At 42.7% G+C, this 25,270-nt stretch overlaps 2 protein-coding genes across 10 annotated transcripts in view; one reads left to right on the plus strand and one right to left on the minus strand.

The window, feature by feature from the left end:
* The window catches only part of ACSS3 (acyl-CoA synthetase short chain family member 3), a 122,118-nt gene extending 116,413 nt beyond the window's left edge, over window positions 1-5,705 (plus strand). For both annotated transcript variants that reach the window (XM_054027343.1, XM_054027352.1), the window contains 2 exons: window positions 17-192; window positions 480-5,705. In XM_054027343.1, coding sequence (XP_053883318.1) covers window positions 17-192; window positions 480-548 — 245 coding nt within the window. In that variant the 3' untranslated portion in view covers window positions 549-5,705. The remainder of the gene's footprint in view (window positions 1-16; window positions 193-479) is intronic.
* Window positions 5,706-8,149: 2,444 nt separating this feature from the next.
* The window catches only part of PPFIA2 (PTPRF interacting protein alpha 2), a 642,959-nt gene continuing 625,838 nt past the window's right edge, over window positions 8,150-25,270 (minus strand). For 7 of the 8 annotated variants that reach the window (XM_054027372.1, XM_054027381.1, XM_054027363.1 and 4 more), the window contains 5 exons: window positions 21,913-22,088; window positions 21,762-21,830; window positions 15,710-15,869; window positions 14,316-14,407; window positions 8,150-9,537 (listed from right to left, as the gene is read on the minus strand). In XM_054027372.1, the coding sequence (XP_053883347.1) occupies window positions 14,349-14,407; window positions 15,710-15,869; window positions 21,762-21,830; window positions 21,913-22,088 (464 nt within the window). In that variant the 3' untranslated portion in view covers window positions 8,150-9,537; window positions 14,316-14,348. The remainder of the gene's footprint in view (window positions 9,538-14,315; window positions 14,408-15,709; window positions 15,870-21,761; window positions 21,831-21,912; window positions 22,089-25,270) is intronic. The other variant, XM_054027368.1, reaches the window with a different exon arrangement.

Here is a 25,270-nt window from a genome sequence, read left to right on the forward strand (position 1 = left end):
TGAAATTCCTCACCAGGTATAAAGACAGAGGAGGAGATAGTTTTGGAAGAAATTGTTAAGCGTGTTCGAGAAAGCATTGGCCCAGTGGCAGCTTTCCGAAAGGCAGTGTTTGTGAAACAGATACCAAAGACACGTTCTGGCAAAATACCACGTTCTGCTCTTTCTGCTCTTGTCAATGGCAAACCATATCAGGTAAGCTATAGGTGCTCTTTATTCTAACAAGGGACGCTAGCACATCAGCAGAAGTGACTTAATCTTTTGGTTCTTTTATATATTTTGCTATTGGTTCACAATATCTGATATTGTAATGTCATTTTATTTTTGCCTGGTATATTTTATCTTCAGAATCTTTATAAATGCTTTCTTCTTGATTACTTTAGAAAAATTAGCATTAGAGGAGATATTGAACCAATTTCTCCTTTACTGTATGTGGTATTTGGCAATTCTCTATCATATGTTTATATATGTTCTTCCCTCAGATAACTCCAACCATTGAAGATCCTGGTGTGTTTAAACACGTAGAAGAAGTACTGAAGAAAAAACAATAATGTGACTTTTATCCATCCTACAGTGTTTTTTAACAGTAAACTTCCGAACGTCTGGAATAAATGAAGAAATTTTGTATTCGGTAACACAGTTATAGAACATATTTTAGAAGTCTGAAATAACCTGGCACTAATTTTATTACTACAAGACTGTTGCTGCTTTCTGTGTCATATCATCATGGACAGTGAAACATTTTGAGTTTTGGCAGTATTTGTCATTTGTATTATACTGGAGGTTTAGACAGAAATGAAGTAGATACTTACAGCAGAGAGTTTTAACAGAGCCTTGTGAAGAGGATTCATAAATTCATAGAGTTCAAGGCCAGAGGGGACCATCAGATCATATAGTCTGACTACCGTATAACACAGGTTCTTAATTTCACCCAGTAACCCCTGCACTGAACACAATAACTTGTTTGGCTAAAGCATATCTTCTAGAAAAGTAGCCAGACTTGATTAGATGATTTGGAGAATCCACCACTTCCCTTGGTCACTTCTCAACCTTTTTTTGATAAACTAAACAGATTGAGCTCTTTAAGACTCTCACTATATGGCATTTTCTCCAGCCCTTAAATCAATTTTGTGTCTCTTTTCTGCATGTCTCCCCAGTTTTTCAGCTTCTTTTTAAAATGCGGACACCAGAACTGTATGCATTATCTCAATATCAGTTTCACCAATGCTGCATGAAGATATAAAATCACCTCCCAACTCCTACACCCTGTTTATATATACAAAGATCACATTAGCAGTTTTTGCCACAGCATCGCACTGGGAGCTTACGTTGATTTTCTCTACTATGACCCCTAAATTCTTTCCAGCATACAGACTCCCATTCTATAGGTCTGGCCCGCGTTCCTTGTTCTACTCCTGGTAGAATTCTGCGCCAAAAAATTAAAAATTCTATGCACAATATTTTAAAATTCTGCATATTTTGTCAAAATAATATAATCACACCAGTTTCAATTATTTTTGGTCATTTATTTCAAAATACTACCTGTCAACAAGTATGTCTGTAACAATACAGACAACAAAAAAAGACTCAGGAAATGTTTTTTGACAAACAGATTCCTTACTAGGCATATTAATACAGAACTCTGAGTAATAATTCATTTAAACTACAACACAGAACCATATTTCCCACACCCCTCAGAAGCAGAGCAAAGGCTTGGGGGAGTCAGGGGTAACGGAGGAGTTGAGGGAGAGGGAGGTAAATTGCTGGGAAGGAGCCTGGGTGTGGTGGGAAAAGTGTGGAATAGATTTTTTTTGGGGGGAGAGGCAGGGAGGGATTGTTAAGGAGCTTCCCCCATGCAGACCCTGGCTGACCCCTAGCCTCTCCCATTCAGTCAGGCACATCCGCCCTGTCCCCGTGAGTCTCTGTGCCCTCACCCAGCCACTCCCTGTCCCTATGCAGCTCTGCCCCACCTCCCCTTGTCCCCATGTGTGTCTGCACCTCCCTTGCCCTGTGCCTCAACTTCCATTCAGCCCCTGCCCCAGTCCTCCCCCACTAGCCCTTATGAGCCCCTGTCTGACACCTCACTCACACAGCCCCGTCTCCTGACCTGGCATGACAAGCGCTGGGAAGGCAGCTCTCTTTCTCTTCCCTCGCTGGTGGGGAGCTGCAACTTTGTTCTGTCGCCACAGCACCCTCTGGTGGGCAAAAGGCAGAACTGCAGCAATATTTTGTCAGAAGCTCTTTCTGCGCGAAAAATTAGAAATCTGTGGGGCTCATTAAATATGTGCACACGCAGTAGCGCAGAATTCCTCCAGGAGTACTTGTTCTTAGATGTATAACTTTGCATTTGGCTGTATTTGGATGCATTTTGTTTGCATAGTCCCCAGTTACCAAATTATCCAGATTGCTCTGCATGACTGCCCAGTCCTCATCATTATTTACCATTTCACCAATCTTAATGTCATCTGCAAATTGGATCCCTAGTGATTTTTATATTTACCTTCAGCTCACTGATGAAAATGTTGAATTGTATCAGGTATCATACTGATCCCAGTGGATTCCCACTAGAAATATCTCCATTCAATGATGATTCCCCATTGACAATTACTTTTTGACAGACGTCTTTTAGCCAGTTCTTAATTCATTTAGCTGTGTTTTATTGATAATCGTATACTGCTAATTGTTTTAATCAGAATGTCACATGATACTTTGTCAAAATCACTTAAATATACGTATATTACATCTTGCTGTTACTTTTGTCAACCAAACTTGTAAGCTTTTCCAAATGAAATCAGGTTTGTTTGACAAGACCTAATTTCATAAAACCATGTTGCCTAGCATTAATTATATTCCTATCCTTCAATTTCTTATCTGTTGAATCCTGTGTCAGCTTTTCCTTTAGTTCGTCCAGCATTGATTTCTGGCTAATTGGCCTATATTTACCCAGTTCATCTCACTTATCCTTTTTAAATATTGGCACATTCCTCCACTCTTCTGGAAGCTTTTTGAAAGTTATCCAGGCCTACTGAATTGAAAATGTTAATCACTAGTAGATGTTGCTTAACATCCTCTTGGACTAATGGACTGGACAATACAAGCGCATAATCTTGCTTCAGTTCAAATATAAAACACAGCTATTTATTTTCTGCAGCAGTATTAACAATTTTACCATCTTTGCCTAGTAATGGGCCTATACCATTGCTAGGATTTCTTTTATTCCTAATGTACTTTAAAAATTCCTTCTTATTGTCCTTAGCCCTCGCAGCCATGGATTTCTCGATGTTTTTAGCTTCCCTTATCCATTTTCTACACTTCACACATTCTAATTTATATCAATTGCTATTCCTCCCCTTTTTCCATTTGTTGTATGTTGATTTTTTTATTCCTAATTGCTGCCTTCACTTTGCCACTGAATTAGGATTGGCTTTTAGCCAAATTTTTTATCTTTATTGATTGTGGACTTATGGCTTTTTGGCCATTGACTTGGTGGTGCAGCATGCTAATTTGCTTGATGCTTTTCATGTGCATCTTTACTTTAAAGTTATGTCACAAATAGAGGGGAAAGAAGGAAGGAAAGACAAAGACTGAATTAGGACTGGATATCTTTCTAAAATATATCTCCAGCTCATACAAAAGTTATGGGCTTGATGCAGAAATTACTGGGTGAGGTTCTATGGTCTGTGTTATGCAGGAAGTGATTGTAGATAATGATAATAGTCCCTTCCAGCTTTAAAATCTGTGAACATCTGTTTATGGATGACCATCACTATATCCTTAATTCATATCATATTAAAAACAAATAAGATACAGAATGTTGACTTAATGATGGATCATCTAAATTTGGAATTTTCTGGCCTTTTACAGTGCGTGCCACTCTTAAGATAATGAAAGGGATAACCAGATTCTATGTGTGTATACTGCTGCTGAGCTAACCACATGCTTCAGGCTTGCAGTGAGAAACGGGAACACTGGCAGCTACCAGGTAACATGATAACTGTTGGCTAATTGATGATAAACAAAGAGCCACTGACCATCTTTTTTACAGCAGTTTCTGACCTCCTTCTCTCTCTCCCCTCCCCCCCATAAAGCAGAGCTGTCCTTCCTGGGTAAGCCCCAGTCAAATTCTGCCCCATCTTAGTTATGGTGCAGTCATTCTCAGAAGGTGCTGAATATCACGGAGAGTTGTTTGAGCACCCCATGCATTTATGAGGTCATTGCAGGCTGCAGCTGCTAACGCAGTCAAAGGAGAGAGCTTGTACATTTGAGTGTGTTCTCCGTTTCAAGTGGTAGTTTTTAAAGCAGAATTAAATTAATAGTCTTTATTTTAAAATAAATATTTACAAAATTCATACAATAGATTTTAAAAAACAAACATTCAAAGCAAAGAAGTCAGCATTTCCTGCCATACAAAATGACATTAAGCAACATGTGAATTCAAAAGTTGCTATAATGAGCGAGAGACTCACTTAGTGAAGCTATGCTAAGGGAGAGTTCCTTAGTGAAGATAGTTTAGGGATCTCCAGTTATTTTACAGATCGGTCCATAGCTGAGGGATATATTTTGTTTGAAAGAGTATCTATAGGGATTTGTGTATCAGGGGGTAGTCTGATACATACAGGTGTTAGTCTGTAGCCACAAAAACAACAAAGAGTCCAGTGGCACCTTAAAGACTAACAGATTTATTTGGGCATAAGCTATCGTGGGTAAAAAACACTTCTTCAGATGCATGGAGTGAAAATTACAGATACAGGCATTATATAATGACCTCACAAGTGGAGAACCTGATCGAATTGGCCCTGTCAACACTCAGATAGAATGAGTAGAGTCACATAATAATTGAGTCCATAGTTAATCTTATGCTTTACCAACCAGGATGAATAAATTAACAATCCTGCTCTTCTGTTCAATTCGGGTGAAATCCACCACCTAGGCATGGCCCAGCAGCAAGACTAGCCACTACTTAAAACCTCAAAATAAAGGTTGAGGGAGGACTTACATAGGGGATAGGTCCTCTGCACAGATTTTAAATTTTCACTCATGAGACACGGATGTGAGTAGTACTGTTGAGTTCAGTAAATTACTCACCTGGGTGTTTGCAGGATCAGCTCCTTAATTTCCTCAGTTTGGCTATAAAAATGACATTTTGCAGCTTTCTCCTTCTACTGCATTTGCTGTCTCTTTGTAGGCATCTAAGATGATCTCTATGCATGTATTTGTCGCTTTGGAGGGAAGACAGAGATGTCCCTATGAATGCTGCAGTGCTGTCTACCTTGGCTTCATTAGCTAACTAACGTTAATCTAAAGTGTGCTGCCTAATATGGAGTGAATCAAAAGCTCCAAAAGTTGCCTCTTCTGAAGATTAGTGTCAAGTTCTGAGGTATAAAATTGCAGAAAATCTAAATTATTGACACTAACACCAGAGCACTGTACAACAAATATGGCAGCTGTAAATATATACCAAGAGCCTTCTTCACCACTGTCTTGCATCTTGTTTAGATCGGTGGGGAAAATGATACCAAATCAGATACCAAATATTTCTGTGAATATGAAAAATTGAGTATAGCAGGCTAGTTTTGTTTGTACTTTATTCAGATAAGAACTACTTTGTGAGTCATTAGTTTGGATGCAGGTGTCTTATCCTGTGGACTATAGAGTTGTATGGTAGTTGCTTTCCTATGTAATAAAATTGATGAACATTTAAAAGTAAATTATGGTCTTTTGGGTTAATTTTTTTCTTTTGTAAATCGAATGTCATAAAAATGTCCATGAAGGGGAAAAGTAATTATAGGGAGAAAGACGCCTTGGGGTTAAGGCACTAGCCTAGGCCTCTAGAGACTTGCTTCATGACCTTGGGCAAGTCACAAGCTCTCTCTGCTCCAGTTTCCACACCTCTAAAATAGGGTAATACACCCTTTCTCCCAGTCTTCGTCTGTTGTGTCTATTTTATGCTTTTTCAAGCAGGACTGTCTCTTAATATGGGTATGTACAACACTTAGAACTGGATGAAACCATCTTCTTAGACTTCCTAGTACTTGAAGAGTGTTCTTTATGAAACAGGACTAGATGGCTCCAGAAAATGATTAAAGGATTTTTTGTCTTTGTTTTCTGGATTGTTTGTTAGTTCAACTATTGCTCAGGTTTCTACTGACCAGAAGTCATTATCTAGATTTGTAGTGTCCTATGTGAATAGTGCTGGGGTTATAATTCTGGGTTGAAAAGAGTGTTTTTGAACACAAACCACTATTACAGTTGGTATTATAGCCGGATGCGGCCCTGTTCATGGCTTGGCCTCGGCCAGGCAGGAGCAGCTCCTGCTCCATGGGGAGGAGGGGCAGCCCATAGCCCCCCCACATCTGCTTTTTTGAATGTGTCTGTGTAGGCTTCCTGTTATGCCAGCTTCACCTTGCTCTTAAAGTGCAGTTTGCAGTTTCCTGTCTGAACCACAAACAGCAGTGGAAGGCCTTGCTGATGAGAGAGGCTAGCTTAAAGCTATATTACCAACTGTATTCATGCTTAGGAATATGTAAGGAATGAGTGAGATAGTATGAGTGTAAGAAACCAATCACAAGGCTTGAACCGAAATATTACTGTGTAAGGATAATTAAGGTGTATACGGAACTGTATATAAACCTACGGCAGTAGCAGCCAGAGAGAGAGAGAACCCACGACAGCAGAAACTCAGGACCGGAAGCAGTAGATCCAAAGAGACGTCGGGGGGTTCTTGTCGCCTAGCAGTTCGATCTCTGGGAAGCTGGAACCTGGCCAGTCTGAGTCACCTAAGATCGAAAGTAACACCCACATCTGCAGCCTGTCACCAGTATGAATGGAATGTGTGTGTGAATATAATTGCGTAAATAATGGAAACAAGCAATAAATCAAACCTCAATACTGTTTCAGTTTGACCTTTTTTTGTGTGTTTTTTTTCTTGGCTGGTTCCAAGAAAGGATAATCTGAGAAAGGAATGGGCCCTTTAAATGAAATTCCTTCTATTTGGATGTTGTTCCTTTTTATGCCAAGGTTGAGATGCATTATACTTGCACCACTAATCTTGGTGGTACATTAGTGTAGAGATAAATAGGAGATCAGAGATGCCAAATTGATAATTTTCACTAGGGCATTAATTAAATTGTTTATAAACCCTCCAAGCACAATGTAGCTTCTTGCACAGCATGGCTGCTGGCTAATAACCAATTTATCAAGAGTTTAAGTACCCTGAAAATAGGAGAGCAGTGGTTTTTTTTTTTTAAGAATGTGAATAGACTTGAACAAAACTTTGAAAGCTGATAGTGTTTGAGCCCCTCATAGTGTTTTGTCTGTGGGCTAAAGAAGTGTAAAATGATGATGTGACATCAACCATGGCCATCTTAGGTTGGCTGAGATAAATGTTCCAAAATCTAAATCATACATAAGGTAGACACATCTTTGTGAACTATACCAGCCAAAGAACACCCTAAAACCCTGGACACTTGGTCAGGATAGCTGAAAATGGGTTTGAACGGCTACCACAGTTGCAAGTTTTTAATGTTTTTCTTGAGAATGGCAATCTAACTCAGCAGCAGGGGGAACTAATTAGACAGAGGCTCTGGGTCAGAACTGTTCACATCCAGCTTTATGGGTTTTTCCTCCTCTGAGGTTCCAGGGTAGAAATAAGAGATTTAGGGGTTAGTCTTCTACAGGCATGTAACTTCTTGTTCAGTTCACAGGGATTTCTCCTCTGTGTTGCTCCTGGTTTGGGCTGAGACCATGTGAAAACTGCAAACAAAACAATAAATACTGGACTGGAACATTATTAGGGGTTTGCTCAAAAGAGACAAGAACTACTGAAAATGTTGGAGTTTGCACTGTTTTTACTTATTTACGTTTTTTCACTAAAACAAAGGGGGGAAAACATTAACATGAAAGCTAGTTAAATCTGAGGAATTTGAAGTAATGTCTTTATACTATAGCTTTATTGTCTTGACAGTCTGATCAAATTCACCATATCCTACAAATAAGCAAGTTTAGCGCTCCCTCTAGTGGCAGACTCAACATTAAGTTCATATTGATAACAGTCTCTGCCTGGGAAAAATTTCTTATGCTTTGAGATGTGCCAGTCATCCATACTGCTTTTCCATGCTACCATATACCCAGCCTTATAGATATTAAACACAAATAGCACTGAATATTTTTATTGACGATGGGGGAGAAAAATCTGTCACCATTTGATTGACTGAAATCTGTCAAATGAAAATAGACAATAAAACAAATGTTTAGGTACGTGCAAACATTGCAGATCAAAATGCTAAAAGAAATAACTAAAAGACAGATCTTGAGATAGTATCAAGCAGCAGAAAATTAGCAAATAGATCAATGACATTATTAAATAGGTTTTACTTTGAAACTTCCCATATAAACAAAGAATAAACAACACTAACACCACCAAATAAAGCCACAGTAGGTAATAATTGCTCTTCTAAACTTTTATACACTATATATTATCATTCTGTCTTTCAGTTATTTCCTCTGATAAAACTGACTTCCAAGAAGTCTCAGCAAGGCCATCTTGGCTAAAAGCATAACGTTAGACAGGAATTTGTCTAATGCCCTGTTACAATGAAGAAATGGTGGGGTTTGGCATTTTTTAATTTTCTTTTTAATAGAAAACTTGAACATCAGCTTCTTTGCAATGTTCAGATTTTTATATCCCACGCTGGCTGGAACAAAAAGGTGGCTCTTGGTAAAGCAAGGTTCTTCTTGGTCCACAGGTAACACAGGAGAATGGTTTTTTTTTAATACATATTTTTTCGGTAATTGCTTTTGACTCTTGTAAACAGTTTTGTTGTTTTTGTTTTTAAAAGGAGAGCCATCACAGTGCTTTTCTACAGGTATTACAGGTATCTGATGTTTCTGCTTGACTTTATAGGTCCATTTTGGCTCCAGTTCCAGTTTAAATCATCCTTTTATACTTCATCAGAGGCAGGTGTTCAGCTTTAAATATTGACAGATTTTTAAGTAGGAACAGGTTGAAGCTTCTAACTCTGCTAAACATATTAATTTGACTGTTACAATCAAAAAACTATAAAAATGGTGGAATGGAAAGATACAAACAGTATTGTTGACACTGTATTGTCAAGTGTTTGCACTGAGACCCCATGTACCATAGATTTTATTTTTAAAAAATCATATTTATATCCCTTTACATACACATTTTAAAAGAAATACACAGTAAATATGTAGATGGCTAGTATATTACAATAAAACAGATGAACAATGTAAAAAATGAGTGGCTCCAGTGGATAAAACCATTGGTTGTGCACTACTGCCAAATTTATGATGACAGAGATGCTTGGTATTTTTGTTTTTAAAATGATTTAGGTATGTTATTACTCTTGTATTAAACTAACCAATAACTTAATACATGAAAAGAACATCACACTTTTTAGCTTGATAAAACTTTGTGTTCTCTTCTCTATTACCCTGTTCTTGAAGAGACCTTTCCTGCTCCTTTTCCCTAAAATAGTGGTAGTGCACTTCAGGTAAAGTAGAAGAAAGAGATGATATCTAAAAACAAAAATAAAAAAAACATTAATTAGCAAGATGCTTGATTATATCCTTTTTGCCCAGACTTGCTTTACAGTGAGACCACTGCAAATATCATAACACTTCATACTGTATTTCATGTTTTGCTAAAACTTGAGCTTGAGAGAGAGATTAAACTTTCATTTATTGTAAATCTTACATCTTTTTCTGTGTATGTGAATGGAATCTATTTGAGAGAATGGAATTTAGCTGTAAATCTTCACATTGTTTAATCGTTTAGTAACATGTAGAAATTAGTTTTCAAACACTGAAATTCAAGCAAAAACTACAATAAATTATAGATTTAGAAATATTATAAATTTGAAGGCCATATGAGGCCTTCCAGTATAAAAAAGTTGTATACACTTCAAATCTTTACATACACTAATTTTTATGTCCTCCATCTTGCAGATAGTCAAGAACAGACAGCATTAGGGCTCCACGTACATGAACCAAGAAGCAAAAGCTGTTAGTTATGTATGAAGTCTTAGTCCATTCACTGCAGAACCTATGGTTCTTTTGTCTCATTGTGCCTAGAAGCTTAAAGTCTGCACATCAGTGCTCCTTCCCCTAATTCAAGTTCCTTCTCTTTGGGACCAAAGAGGAAAAAATATTCCAAGAATCCAGAACTGTAGATTACTTGAGTAGAAAGAAAAACAGAGGGAGAGACATAATTCCCTGTTTCATGCTTTGGAACTTTCTTCATGGGTGAGAGAACCAGAAAACCCATCGCTCCACCTCCCATTTCCAGGGCCGCCCAGAGGATTCAGAGGGCCTAGGGGCTTCGGCGGTGGATCCCAAGGCACTTCGGTGGCAGGTGGTCCTTCCGCCGCCGAAGTGCCGGGTCTTCGGTGGCAATTTGGCGCTAAAGACACGGAGCGGAAGAAGCTCCGGAGGCCTGGGCCCCATGAGAGTTTTCCGGGGTCCCCGGAGCGAGTGAAGGACCCCTCTCCAGGGGCCCAGGGCAAATTGCCCCATTTGCCCCCCCACCCCCCCGGGGCAGCCCTGCACATTTCATGGGGCTCTCGGATACTTGAGATTTGCTTGAAGGTTGGGTGGTCTTGCATGGTCTGAGACCTTCGAGCATGCAAGTCAGACATTTCCTGTCTCAGTGAGACGAGACGAGTGTGTATGTTTAGTTTACTTCTACTATTTCTTCATGTGACTAAGCATTGGGAGGGAGGTTGTCATTCGTCCCTATCTTGGACCTTTGTCTAATCAATAGGGAGCTGCCTGAGTTGCATATGAGTAGTCACCATAGGTCCATGCTTCACTGTGATTTCCTTTGTTCAGTGGAGCTGGAGTACATCTACCTTTGTGTCCCTATCCACCTAGGATACTGGGGCTTTGTTTGAGCTATGAGACAGTGTTGCCAGTTCACACCCATCTTTTCGGGACTCTCCTGCTCCCTCAGTTTTTTATGAAGACCATGGGAAAGGATACATCTCTACTTGGTTGTTATATGTAACCAAGACCCTTTATTGTCTCTCTCAGAAAAATCCACTACCCACCAGTAACTGAGCAAGTGTTGCACGTCTTAGCTCTGAATGGTCTTCGCCACCAGACTAATAAAGGTGTTTGTCTCCTGAGCCAGTTTACAAGCCCTACTGAGCTTTCGTCCTGATCCTGACCTAGTCAAGTTTATTCTTTGGCACGCTGGAGCCTGTGAGAATCTGTTTTCCAGGTATCCCCTTCATCTGCAGTTGCTGAAGTCTTTCCTTTTGTCCAAATGGCACTCATCCCCTTCCTTTGAGGAAACTCTTCATTCCTTAGGAAGCTTGGTTTGCCCTACTATAGTGTTCCGATTTACCTCACATGTTGCTGGAACTCTAATTTCTACCCTCTCTGAACCAACTGTGTATCGCCTCAGCTAGGATTAGCTTGGATTTGGGTACGCTGCTGGGTCAGTACCACTGTGGATGTCACCCCTTTTATGTAGACTAATGAACCTTACAAGATCAAGATACCACTAACAGTACAATGCAGCAGAATCCTCACCTTTGGTTTATAGAGCTTGTTTGTAGCTACAGTGATCACATTTGCTTTTGTATACATTTTTATTAAGATCATTTTCTAGCCTCCTTGAAATTTTTGCAGTTGCATATAATAACAGTGAGTGAGACCATCTGAATAATTACTGTAGCATATTCCCGCTATAAAAAGTGGACTGGAAATTAATAAATCCAGTATTACATTCATCACATTTTAGGGATGGGCAACTGGAAATTAAAGGAAGAAATTATTGATCCTTCTCACTGGAAAGATGACTTGTAATAAACATGTAATTGCAAAAGACTGGCCAAAGGCATTGACCCAGCAGACATCACTCATACTCAAGGTAATAATAATATTCCTATAAGTATATTAAACTTATTTTTATACCATTTATTTTTATAAATGTATTTTGTTTAAAATACAACACGGTTACAGCTCCAGTACTTTTGTGCTGCTGCTTATCTATTTTTGGCTTTTGGGTTCTCGGGCAATAACAGAGCTCCAGCAGTAACAGACTGACTGGCTAATTGTAAGCTAACATATTTTTCAGTATTTGCAGTCCCTGCCCTTCATGTATTCATTGTAACTTGAAGCTCTTTGGGACATGTCACCGTAAATTACATCCATGGGAGACTTACAATATTTGGGTAATTTTAGTTGCATGCCATTGTAACATTTTTTTAAATTATGATTTTTGCTTTCTACATTCTGCCTTTCAAGCTTAACGCAACACATGCTTAATGCCTGCTCCCATTGTACTGAATGAGAGTTTTGTCATGAGGTAGCACTGGGCCCTAAATGACTCAACCATTGTTCTCTGGGTAGAGATGGGCTGTATTGTCATCCTTGGAGGATCATGCACTGAGGATATTAGAGCACAAGGTTTGAAACCAGATCTGAATTTTTCCTAAGTGATTCAGAGTTTGAGTCCAGAAGGGAACATTAGAACATGTAGGTTGATCTCCTCTATGTCTCTGACCATTAAGTTTCATCCAGTTACCCCTGTATTAAGCACCAAGAAGTGTTTGGCTAAAGCATATCCCTCAGAAAGTCTTGATCTGAACATATGAAGAGATGGAAAATCTGCCCCTTCCTTTGGTAGTGGACTGTTCATTATTTCCCAGGACTTATAACATTCTAAGCCCCTCAATTGCTATTTAAAAAAAAATCAACCTGACAGAAATGCTTCCTCCCCATCCTCCATATAAATATTTACCAGCCTGAGGTGCAGGATGGGTCAGACTTGCTGCTGAACCTGTAACAGTTTTTCACTGTATAAAAATGATGTGAATTTTATTTTACTACCCTGCATGGCTAGGAAAGGGGAGATTTTCAGCTTGCCTAGACCTTGCCTAACTCCCATTGAAATCAGTGAGAGTTAAGCCGAGATCCTCAAAAATAGTCAGGTACCTACATCACCTGGCTTTACAGGTGAAGGGCTACAAAAAAATTCTTAATGTTTCAGTAACACACATGGCATATATAGAACAATGGTTGTGTGGAGTAAAATTTCTTTTGAATTCATTGGGGGAAAACCTACGCATCTCATTTGCGAGTAATGCTGTAATCCAAACTCATGGTTCAATATACTATTGTGTATTTTTATTCTCTCTCTCTGTACATGTGTATATAGAAAGATAGAGACAGCTAAACACTGTGGTGACAGGTGCTTTATAAATGCCTATGATTATCTGCTGAAACTTAAAATGGAAAGGAAAACTGTTATTTAAGTAAAATTAGCATGAAATGGTGGCATATTAATGGAAGTGTTCATCATGTTCTTATTTTTGCAAGATTGATGATTTGGTAACAAACAATATATTTTCACACAGCTGTACTTTGTTCAGAAATGTATTTGTACAACTAGTACATGTGTGTAGATGACAAATGATGAGATATTTAAGTAATAAGAACTACTACATACGACCTGACCCCTGTGTATATCTAGTCCAGTATCTTGTCTTTGCCACTGACGACTATCAGGTGCTTTGCGGAATGTGTAAGAACTTTCATAACTGATAATGTTGGAAAACCTTAGCCACAGGAGATGTTTTGTTCTAACTCATGCCAGCCACCACCCAAATGATGTCCTAAAGCGGGTTTATAGCTCTGACTTTTTCTAAAGTAAATCTAGTGTAACTATTCTCTCTCATTAGGCTCCTCTCTAAAGTGAAGGTCCCCAGTTTCTTATATGCATGTAAATTTCTCTTTTTTACATCATCATCTCATCTATACAGCGAGACCCTGAAGTTCCTGTCAAATTTTCTCTTCTTCGGGCACCAGAAGCATTTTAGAGAAAGCTATCATAAAGGCCTGACTCTGCCTTTCTCCTAATTAGCTGAATGTAGGTTCTAAGACCCTGCCCCTCCCTATGTCCCTGGTACTAATATGTACCATGACCACAGATTCCTCCTGAGCTCTCTCTAGAAATTCACCTAGATGTCTCAACACATTTTCTTGGTCAGTATCATCACAAGCTATCCATCTTAAACAGCATCCTTATCTCTTGGCGGGCATGACCAGTTTATTAGAAGGGATGCCCATGAAAGAGAGGGAGACGTTACTGTTTGAGATGGGAGGTGGAATAAGAGGCTGGCATCCCCCAGACTGAGCCCCACTTACGTAGGATTTTTTGGTTTTTTTGATAAACAAGACGTGCTGGGGGCAATGGACCGCAGCTTGGCTTTCATTTCAGTAATGTCAGTGAATACGGGGTATAGTGTACATTTATACAGCCTCCATGATGGCTTTTTGTGAATACTCACAGCAATTCAGTGCTGGCTTCTTTGCTAGCCTTGTCAACATGAGTATGTGCGAACTGTAGAGCTGTCTAACCTCTGCAATCGTGATGAAGCAACTGCAAATTGGAAAAAAACCCTCTTTAGAATAACAAAGAAAATAAATTAATATATTTTCCCTCCCTGAAAGTGTGACTGTTAAATTACTATGTAGCTCATTCTGTCCAACCTTCTGGGTTTGGTCTGGTCTATAAAACTCATTTAGTGTTGCTACATGTCTGAGATACTGTTGAAAATCTGACTGCTTCAGGAAAAATAAGAGGTTTTCCAACTTACTGATGCCATTATTATTGTTAATACAGCATCACAGGTGTGCATTATAGTTTAAAACAAAATAATGTCATATCACAGGAAGGTGGGAAGTATGGTCCTGGAGCCTGGCTTAATGGATACAGAATTGGGAGTCAGGTAGCCCTGAGCTCAATTGTCATGTCAGCAACAGACTCCCTACCCTATGCAAGTCACTTAATCTACTCAGTGCTTTAGTTCCCTAGCTGTAAAATGGGAATAATACTTTCCAACCTCACAGTGGTGCTAGGGCGATAAAATCCATTAAAGATTGTGTGGTGTTCAGATCCAGTGGTGATTAGGGTTATGTAAGTACCTACTTAGATAGTACCTTTATTCATAGCTGGAAACCACCTTTGAAATTGATCCCTTCTACCCTCTATGACTTTGCACTAGTGCTAAAAAGTACAGAATAGAGAAAAGCATGAACATGAGCAGTGCAGTCAATGGAATTAGTGATGCGGTTAGTAACTTATGCCATTTGTGCTACTATAGAAGATGTTTTTTAAAAAGATATGCTTCTCGTACATGGAATGTAGAGGGATATATTTTTATACCAAATTCTTTAAACAGCTGCAAAAAATAGTAACTTCCACCAATATACCAATTATTTTGAAGACACAGAAAATTAGAAGCATTTTCAGGTAGACCACAAACACTATCAAGAATGAAATACTATTCTGTGGTGAAATGAGTGCATAGTGTTTCTTTTTCTGTATAGAAGGGCTAGAGGGAAAATTAAGACTGGTACTAGATAACATTGTCAATAACTGCAATGTGGCCTCTGCCTTCTGTTTACCCAGGGTCTTGATATTTAACTGCTAGCAACCACAGTTAGTTCATCATTAAGCCGAGGGGTCAGATAGGACAATAAAAGTAATAGTACTGAAAACTGAGATTCTGGAACAAAACTTGAAAAAATGGGGGGGGGGTTCCACCATGTCACTGCATTTCCCTCCCGCAGTTGAGCCCTGATTAAGCCTCTATTTTACCTGTGACTATACTAAACTTGTTCAATTCCAGGCTTAGTGCTAATTGCCCAAGTTCATGTTAAGTACCAAAGCACTTCATACCATCAGTTGTCATTTTTCGTGACTGCCCTGATGTTGTAGTTAATCTGAATCCAGCTGGAAGTGTTTCTGAGGAGCCAGGCATCATGCTGATTCCATGGACCTCACGTGGAGGAAATTGTCTTCGCCAGGAAGGGCCACGTCTGAAGTTCTTGTCATCGCTCTGCCAATACAAATGTTTGTGTTTGATAAAACTAAATTAAATTCATGATTAGTTCTCTGGATGGTTGCTTCTTCTCCAGCTGTTAAGTTTGTTTTTCTAGCAAATAGATTACTGCCTGTTTCATGCAATCCAATAAGAAGAAAGTGTATGTGAGACATTCAAAGTTTCTAAAGCACTTGCTCTTACAAGAAATACTGGATCAGAGGTGTCAAGTATCAGAGGGGTAGCTGTGTTAGTCTGGCGACGACGAGTCCTGTGGCACCTTATAGACTAACAGATGTATTGGTGCATGAGCTTTCGTGGGTGAATACCCACTTTGTCAGACACATGTCATGCATCATGACATGCGTCTGACGAAGTGGGTATTCACCCACGAAAGCTTATACTCCAATACGTTTGTGACTCTGGATCAGAGGGTTTTTCCTTGAATCTTTTGCATGATACACGATCAGTTTTTTTTTATCTGCTGATGTAGAACTTTCTTAAAAATCAAGGAGGCATAAAGTATCGCCACATAGGCTGTCTACTGAATTCAAAGGCAGGAAATATTCATCAGATGAGGAGGAATAAAATGATAGAAGAACTGAATGTTTGGATTTAAAAGCCGTATTCAGTTAAATTTCAAGTCTGATTTTACTGTTTAGAATTTTGGAGTCACATATATATTCTTTTTTCAACATAAATTCCAGTCACCTGTCATATACTGGAATTTATTTATTATTTTTAAATAATTTCAGTTTACGTGAACATTTGTACCATCTGTTTGTAACTACATGCAGAAAATCCTAGCTGGAAATACTGAGTCTGATAAAAGAAAAGACTAATAGTGTGGGTTCTTCTCTTGGTGGATCTGTGCCAATTTGCATTAATATTAATGAAAACAACATATGTGTACCATACCTAGAGGGAGATATATTAAGTCAGCAATTTATAAACCACTTATCAAATTTCAATAAGTGGTTCTTGAATAGATTAATATTGAATAAAAAACGAATAGTGAAATCCAGTTCTAAACCAGTTCAACTATCAGTATTTTCTCACAACCTGCTTTAAGGAACAAAGTATGGTTCTGAAAATATTTTTCATACATCCTACTTCTTTTAGTCTATCAAGCGGAGTTTTGTCTTCCCTGATCAGGAGGCAAAGATCTGTCAATCAGAGATGGTATATAACTAGAGTCCTACCAAAGTCATGGTCATGAAAAACATGTCAGGGACTGTGAACTCTGGCTACTGTAGGGGAGACCAGATTTCACAGAGCTGGGTAGTTGGAGAGTGGCGACTGCAGGCCAGGAGCGCAGCTCTGAAGGCAGCGCTGCCACCAGCAGCAGCGCAGAAGTGAGAGTGGCATGGGGGGGGGAGTCATCACTTTTGGGGGGGGCAGGGCTGGCTTTACAGGTGGGCGAGTGGGTGACAACCCAGTAGGGTGACCAGATGTCCCAATTTTATAGGGACAGTCCTGATATTTGGGGCTTTTTCTTATATAGGCTTCTATTAACCCCCACCCCCTGTCCCGATTTTTCTCACTTGCTGTCTGGTCACCCTACAACCCAGGGTCACAGAGGGGGGTGCCATGGTCTCACACACACACACACACACACACACACACAGCCAATCCAAGGCCCCTTTAATTCTTGAGTGCTGGGCCTGGACCTGGGAAGGGGCAGGGCTGGGGGTGCCCCAGCTTGGGGTTCCTACTGTGTGCCAGGCTCTGGCTGCTAGTCCTGGACAGGCTGGGGAAGTACAGGCTGCCTTCTTCTTCTTCGAGTGATTGCTCATGTGTATTCCACAATAGGTGTGCGTGCTCACCACGTGCACCAATACTGGAAATTTTTCCCTAGCAGTACCCGTAGGGGGGAGCGCCCCCGTGCCCCCTAAAATGGCACCCGCCTGGCGCAGTATGAGGGGAGCTGCGCACCCCCCCACACCCTCAGTTCCTTCTTGCCACCAATGAAGGTGTAGTGGAACTGCTCTGCTCCAGCTTTGCTGTAGCTTGTTCCCAGAACTGTTCGTTGCGTTCAGCGTTAGTACCTGTAGTTAGTTAGTTGTTTAGTTAGTCAGTGACCCCGGGCCAGGACATGCCCCACGCCCTGGGGTTTAAGTCGTGCGGCTCTTGCAGGCATTCTATGCCAAGAAGTGACCCGCACACAGATTGTTTGCGGTGCTTGGGAGAAACCCATATCAGCGAAAGGTGCAAGATTTGCAAGTCATTTAAGCCTTGGACCAAAAGAGAAAGGGACATTAGGCTCTGAGCCATCCATGACATCCAGGGACATTAGGCGCTGCCCCCGACCCCAGCATGCCACTCCGAACCAGTACCTGACCCCACAGTGTTGGTATGCAGCGACCCTCCAGTGCCATCGACCAGCCGGCACCACTCCCTGTCCATGGGGCACACCAAGAGGGCCAGGAAGACTCCCTCTTCCCAGCGGCATTGAGAGAAGTCTGGGACAGAGGCTAGACCCATGTCGGGCAGTCCTCGATCCCCACCGGGCCCCAGGCCTCTGACTTAAGTTGAGCAGAGTAGCCCAGCCCTTTCGGGAAAGGCCTCTCCAGATGCCATCCACGCCTGAAGTCCTCCAGGCAGCCCGGGACATCATGTCCATGCCGGTGCCGGAGCGCCGTCAATGTTGGCCCCGCGCTCCAAAGGCAAGTCGCTGCTGGGATCTCCACAGTCGCCTCCGGTCCGCTACCAGTCTCGGTCGAGGGAACATTTGACGCCGATCACCGCCCAGCGACCACTTGGGGCAGAGTCCAGGTGGATTGCCCTCGACGCTGACCAGAGTGTCTGGCTGGATCCCGTCAGGTCGGGACTCTCAGCACCGCTCATCCTCAAGGAGCGAATATCGGCAGGACCACAGCGGGCGTCGCCGTCGGTCCTCATCTTGGAGAGGGTACTGCAGTCGGTCATGGCACAGCCATTCGCGGAGCAGCTATTACTGTCGGTGCCGGTCCGCCACGTTGAGATTGCAGTCCTGTGGCCGTCGTAGATCCTGGCACCACCGCTCCTCCTGGTCCAGAGACAGCAGCAGATCTTACGCCACCCCGGTCTCCATTCATAGCGGTCCTTCGATGGGCCAGGCCAGCCAACCCAGCCAGTCAGCCCCGCCGGTTCCACACCAGGTGCAGTGGCACTGAGCGTAATGGCCGGCCCAATGGTACCAGTGGGCACTGTGGCGTCCAGCGCAGCCCCTGGTGGGAGCTCGCTCGGTGGCCGGAGGTTCGGAAGCACAGTCGGCCCCCCCTTTCCAGACCCCCAAGAAAGGAGTCGGTGGGACGTATGTCCTCGGCACCGTGCCCAACCAGGTGGTGGACCCTCCGGTGCCAGATGACACCCAGAGCACTGCACCGGCCTCTTCGCCCTGCCCAGAGTAGGTGATTGCAGCCCCGCCCCCTCCATCCCGCAGGAGGAGTTCAGGGCCCACCAAGATCTCTTAAAGAGGGTGGCAGCAAGCCTACATCTCCAGGCAGAGGAGATGGAGGAGCCCTCGGACTCCCTGTTTAACGTATTGTGCACATCAGCACCAGGTAGGGTGGCCTTGCTTCTCCATGAAGGTGTGGCTAAGATTTCAAATGCCCTGTGGCAAACACCAGCCTTGTTGGTCCCCATCTCTAAGAAGACGGAACGCAAGTACTTTATACCCACCAAGGGGCATGAGTACTTGTATACTCACCCAGTGCCCAACTCCCTGGTGGTTGAGTTGGTCAACCACAGGGAATGGCAGGGTCAGCCAGCCTCGACCCCAAAGAACAAAGACTCTCAGAGACTGGACTCCTTTGGGAGGAAAATGTATTCATCTTCACACTTCCAGTTATGAGCGGCGAACCATCAGGCTCTCCTGAGCCTTCCATCCACCGGTGCAAGGGCACAGGGTATTTTCCCTGCTATGACTGGCCGGTTTCTTAAGGGTTTGAACCATCTTTTTCCGTATTCTAAACCCCCGGTCCCACAGTGGGACCTAAACCTGGTGTTGGCTCATCTCACGCAGCCCCCGTTTGAACCACCGGCCATGTGCTCCTGATCTCACCTCTCGTGGAAGGTGGCCTTCCTGGTTGCAATCACGTCGGCCAGGCGAGTCTCAGAGCTCAGGGCCCTGACCTCCGAGCTGCCGTACATGGTCTTTCATAAGGACAAGGTCCAGCTCTGCCCACACCCCGTGTTCCTCCCAAAGGTGGTCTCTGCCTACCACATGGGTCAGGACCTTTTTCTACCAGTCCTCTGCCCTAAGCCTCACGCATCCAGTGAGGAACGCTGTCTCCACACGCTCAATGTGCGGCGGGCTCTGACTTTCTACCTCGAGTGAACTAAGCCATTCAGAAAGTCCTCACAACTATTTGTTACCTCGGCTGAGCGCGTGAGGGGCCAGCCGATCTCCACTGAGTGGCTTTCCAGTTGGATCACTTTGTGCATCCGTTCCTGCTATGAGCAGGCCTGTCACCCGCATCCCCATCCAGGACATCTGTAGGGCCGCCACATGGTCTTTGGTTCACACATTCACCTTGCATTATGCGATCATCCCCCAGACCAGGGATGACACCAGGTTTGGCAGGGCTGTCCTCCGTCCTGGGAACTTGTGAACTCCTACCCACCTCCAACAGATATAGCTTGGAATCACCTATTGTGGAATACACAATACGCAATCACTCGAAGAAGAAAAGACAGTTACCTTTCCGTAACTGCTGTTCTTCGAGATGTGTTGCTCATATCTATTCCACATCCTGCCCTTCTTTCCCTCTGTCAGAGTTGTCTGGCAAGAAGGAACTGAGGGTGGGGGGAGCCGCGCCAGGCAGGCGCCACTCCAGGGGTCGCGGGGGCACTGCCCCCTACGGGTACTGGTAGGGAAAAACTTCTGGCACCAGTGCACGTGGCGAGCATGCACACCTATTGTGACTTGAGCAACATATCTCGAAGAACACCAGTTATGGAACAGTAACTGTATTTTTCCCTGCATGGGCCACTCCCACTCCCGGGGCCAGATCAGACCCTCCTCCAGGAACCTCCGCTGGCTGCAGGAAGCTCCGTGGCTGCTGGCTGGGATCCCAGCTCTGACGGCAATGCTGCCACCAACAGCAGCGCAGAAGTGAGGGTGGCACTATGTGCCTCCCTGACAATAGCCTTGTGATCACCCCCAGCACCTTTTGTGTCAGGACCCGCATGGTTACAACACCATGAAATTTCAGATTTAAATAGCTACAGTTTTTAAAAACTTATGACTGTGAAACTGACCAAAATGGACCATGAATTTGGTAGGGCCCCATAACTCCTGACCCACCCAGTCCACTCAATTCTTTGCCTCCTACATGAGGGGCTCCAGCTCCCTTAGCCCTTCTAATTGTGTCACCTTAGCTTTTCTCTGCTAGTACAAGAAAGAAAGCTGAAGTAAACATTTAGACCTTAATCCCTCTGGTTCTAACATCTCCATCTTTAAAATAACCTCCCTATCTTACAGACCATGGTGAAGATAAATTCATTGGTGTGTGTGTGAGGTACACGCCTACTATGGTGACAAATGCCATAGGAAAGCCTATAATGAACTTAATAATTGCCTATTTAATGCAGGATTTGGAGGGTGTGCAGTATAAGTATGGGACAATGCCCTCACTGTAGATTAAAAGAAATATTGAACTGCTGCCTCATTCTTGAGCATTGTGCAGCCTGAGGCAGGAGTCCTGTGGGAAAAAATAGTCATATAATTAACACTCATAATGCATATACACAAGGGGCAGCAGTAAGGTTGCACAGGCAACCTTAATTCTGGCATTTCCTAATTTTTGACTATTTGACTTTGTAGCCTTAATAACATTCTTTTAGTGTGTGTGTGTGTGTGTCAGTGTCCTCCTGAACTTAGTGTGTGGCTTTCAATTTTTTGAAGACATAAATTAAATTACTTACTTCATCAAGTCGTCTCTCAGTTCCTAGTGCTAAAAGATTGTTGTATTCTCTCTCAAGGATTTGCCGTGCCTATATATAACACATTACATAATTAAAATAATTGAAAATTAGCAAAAATAAAATCCAAAGTAAAAGTCAGGAAAGGACTTGCCTGGGTGTTTTGTGTCGGAATCTGTAATAATAAAGCTAAACTGCTGTAATCAAAGTTTTCATCCAGGGCTATAAGGGATCCGTGTACACCACTTTCTAAGACATTATTTGCATATTCTCGTAGTCCAATAGCCTGTATCCAGCGTATGACTCGATCATTGCTCCAGACCAATACATCTATGAACACACACAATATAGTATCAGTTTACTGTTAATTGAACTTTCATAAGCATACAGATTCAGGTATCTATATGGTAGTTAACCTACTACACCACTTTCCCTACAGGAAATGCTAATACACGATTAAAATAACCTCAGTGGTTTCATCGTTGATACAGAGTCCGGAAAGTTGATTACCTGTGTCTCCATTCCCACTTGCTATTTAAACATACCAAATGACAACCCTCAGCAAATACAGTAGTGTCAGCAAAGAGCTTTACAATTTTCAGAAAAGATTTTACAGGTTCCTGGGAGGAAAAAAAACCCAGTCCCCTGAGGTTCAACCTCAAGGGAAGGTGGGGTGGGATTAGTTAAACATCAACTGAAGTGACATTTTTAGAGCGAGACATGTACATAAAATAGCTAGAGGTCAAAATCTATAGTTTTCTTATGTGCCAGAGGCTAAAAAAAATCCCTTGTGTTGACATTTTTAGTAACTAGCTCTTCTCACTTCTGAAAGCTGTTCCATTAAGAGCTGTGCTAATTAGAAAGCTATGGACAAGTAAAAGAGAGATGAGGTCTTATTTGCGGTCTGAGTCAAAAAAAATCTCCACGTTAGAAAAAGAGATATTTGTACCACATTCTTAATATTTATTATTTTACTTACATGTGTGATGTTTTGCATCTCTAATCAAAAACAAATCAAAGACTGCTTTTTAATGATCTCCTTAACATCTTAAGTCTCAGGTGTAAATAATCATGAGCCACTGAAGTCATCAAACAGCAATAAAGTTAATTTAAATGGAAAGCAAAAAGACCAGAATCCTTCCCTGGCTCCTGCCTCTGTTTGTTGCACCACCAGCACAAGGAGGCTGGAAAACTGTTAGTTTGGAATTCTTCTGTGAGGAGGACTCCTCAGCTGGTTTATGGCAGTATAATTGTTCTTCTTTGAGTGTTTGCACATGTCCATTCCAATGTAGGTGTGTGCGTGCCCCAAGCACAATTTCTGGAATTTTTTCCCCAGTGGGATCTGTTGGGTTGGCTCCAGCGCCCTCTAGTGCTGCATGCTCATAGCACTGGTACAAAGGGCCCTGCCGACCCCACTTCCCTTCAGTTCTTTCTTACCGCCTGTGAAGGTTGCTGGAACTCCTCATTGCTCAGGCAGTTTTCTCCTAGTGGCTTTTCTACTTCTTTAGTTATTGTAATTTTGTAGTTAATAGGTAGTTTTTTAATAGATATGCTGAGATGCTTGGTGTTGAGTCCGATGTGGCTCTGAGGCAGGTCTTAAGGCTGCCTCCATGAGGAAGACCTTTTTGGTGCAGCGTTTGAAGTCCCAGCAGATTTGGCAATGGTCTTTTCTATGAGATTCCCCCAATCACTTGAGACAACTCGAGTGTGGGTCACTCAAAGGCATAGACTTACCACAGGAAGTGCAGGGCTTGAAGCCCAGTGACCGAGGCATGCCCTGGCACTGGGAGGTGGATGATCTCGCTAACTGAGCACAGAGGCATCCAAAATTGTTGATGTCTCTAGTATCCGATGCATCAGCCCTCAGCTGGGGAATCCACCTAGGGTCCCTCAGGCATCTGGTTCCAAGAAGAGCTTTCCCTCCAGAGCTCAGGGCAGTCCGCCTATCCTGCCAGGCATTTCTACCTGATATTACGAACAAGACTGTTTTGTTTCTCATAGACAATATGACGTGCATATTCTATATGAACAGACAGGGCAGTGAGTGTTTTACCCCCGAGTCAGGAAGCAATCTGACTATGGGAGCTCTCCATTGATCATTCCATCAGCCTAGAAGTGTACTACCTTCCAGGAATGCAGAACCAGCTGGCAGATTACCTCAGCAGGTCTTTCTCCTCTCACCATGAATGGTCCCTCCAAGGGATATCTTCCAATGGTGAGGGACTCCCGTTATAGACCTGTTTGCTACCCTCAACAACAGGAAATGCCATCAGTTCTGCTCCCTGTGAAGCTTCAGCCTGGGGTCTCCCATAGATGCGTTTCTGTTGTATACATTTCCTCCTGCATGACTGATTCACAAGGTTCTGATCAAGATCAAGCAGGACTGAGTGTGGGTCATTCTCATAGCCCTGGTGTGGCCCAGGCAACATTGGTTCACCAACCTCTTAGGCCTTTCGGTGGAGGCCCACTATGGCTTTCGGTATACCCAGACGCCTGAGACCATGGTCGGCTGCTCCACCCGAACCTCAGTTCTTTTGATCTGACAGCCTGGAAGCTCCATGGCTGAATCCTGAGGAGCAACTTGCTTGGAGCAGGTGCATAGAGTCCTACTGAGCGGTAGAAAGTCCTCCACCAGGGCCACCTACCTTGCAAAATGGAAGTGGTTCTCCATCTGGTCCTTCCAATGGGGAATTCCACCTACGCAGTCCTCCCTGCAGCTCATCTTGGAGTACCTTCTTCTGCTGAAACAACAAAGTCTGGCCCTCTCTTCAATTCAGGTTCATCTAGCCGCCATCTCAGCTTTCCATCCAAAGGTTGACAACCAATCTGTTTTTTTGCACAACATGGTGATCAGTTTTCTCAAACGTCTGGAGAGGGTGTATTCCCAGGTCAGAGAACCCATTCCTTCCTGGGATCTGAATCTTGTCTTGTCAAAGGTTACGGGTCCACTGTTTGAGCCGCTAGCAATGTGCTTGTTGTTATACCTCTTCTGGAAAGTGGCCTTCTTAGTGGCCATCACTTCAGCCAGAAGAATTTCAGAGATCCAGGCCCTCACATTGGACCCGCCATATACGGTCTTCTTCAAGGATAAAGTCCTGTGCCCACACTCATCGTTCCTCCCAAAGGTGGTCTCACAATTCCACTGCAGTCACGCAATCTTCCTGCCAGTATTCTACCCTAAACCACATGCAAACAGAGAGGAACAGTGCCTACACTGGATGTTAGACAGGCCCTGGCTTTCTATATACAAAGGACCATATCATTCTGCAGATCTACATAGCTGTTCATAGTGATAGCGGAGAGAATGAAGGACCTACCCATCTCCGCTCAGAGAATTTCATCCTGGTTTACTTCATGCATCCGAGCGTGCTATGAACTCATGGGCATCTCACCCCCCAGCTAATCTGACTGCTCATTGTACATCATCTCAGGCCTCATCTGCCGCCTTCCTAGCGCTATTCAGGATATCTGCAGAGCAGCAACCTGGTCATTGGTGCACATGTTCTGAACAT

The sequence above is a fragment of the Malaclemys terrapin genome, chromosome 1 (assembly GCF_027887155.1).
Source record: "Malaclemys terrapin pileata isolate rMalTer1 chromosome 1, rMalTer1.hap1, whole genome shotgun sequence".
Taxonomy (NCBI): domain Eukaryota; kingdom Metazoa; phylum Chordata; order Testudines; family Emydidae; genus Malaclemys; species Malaclemys terrapin.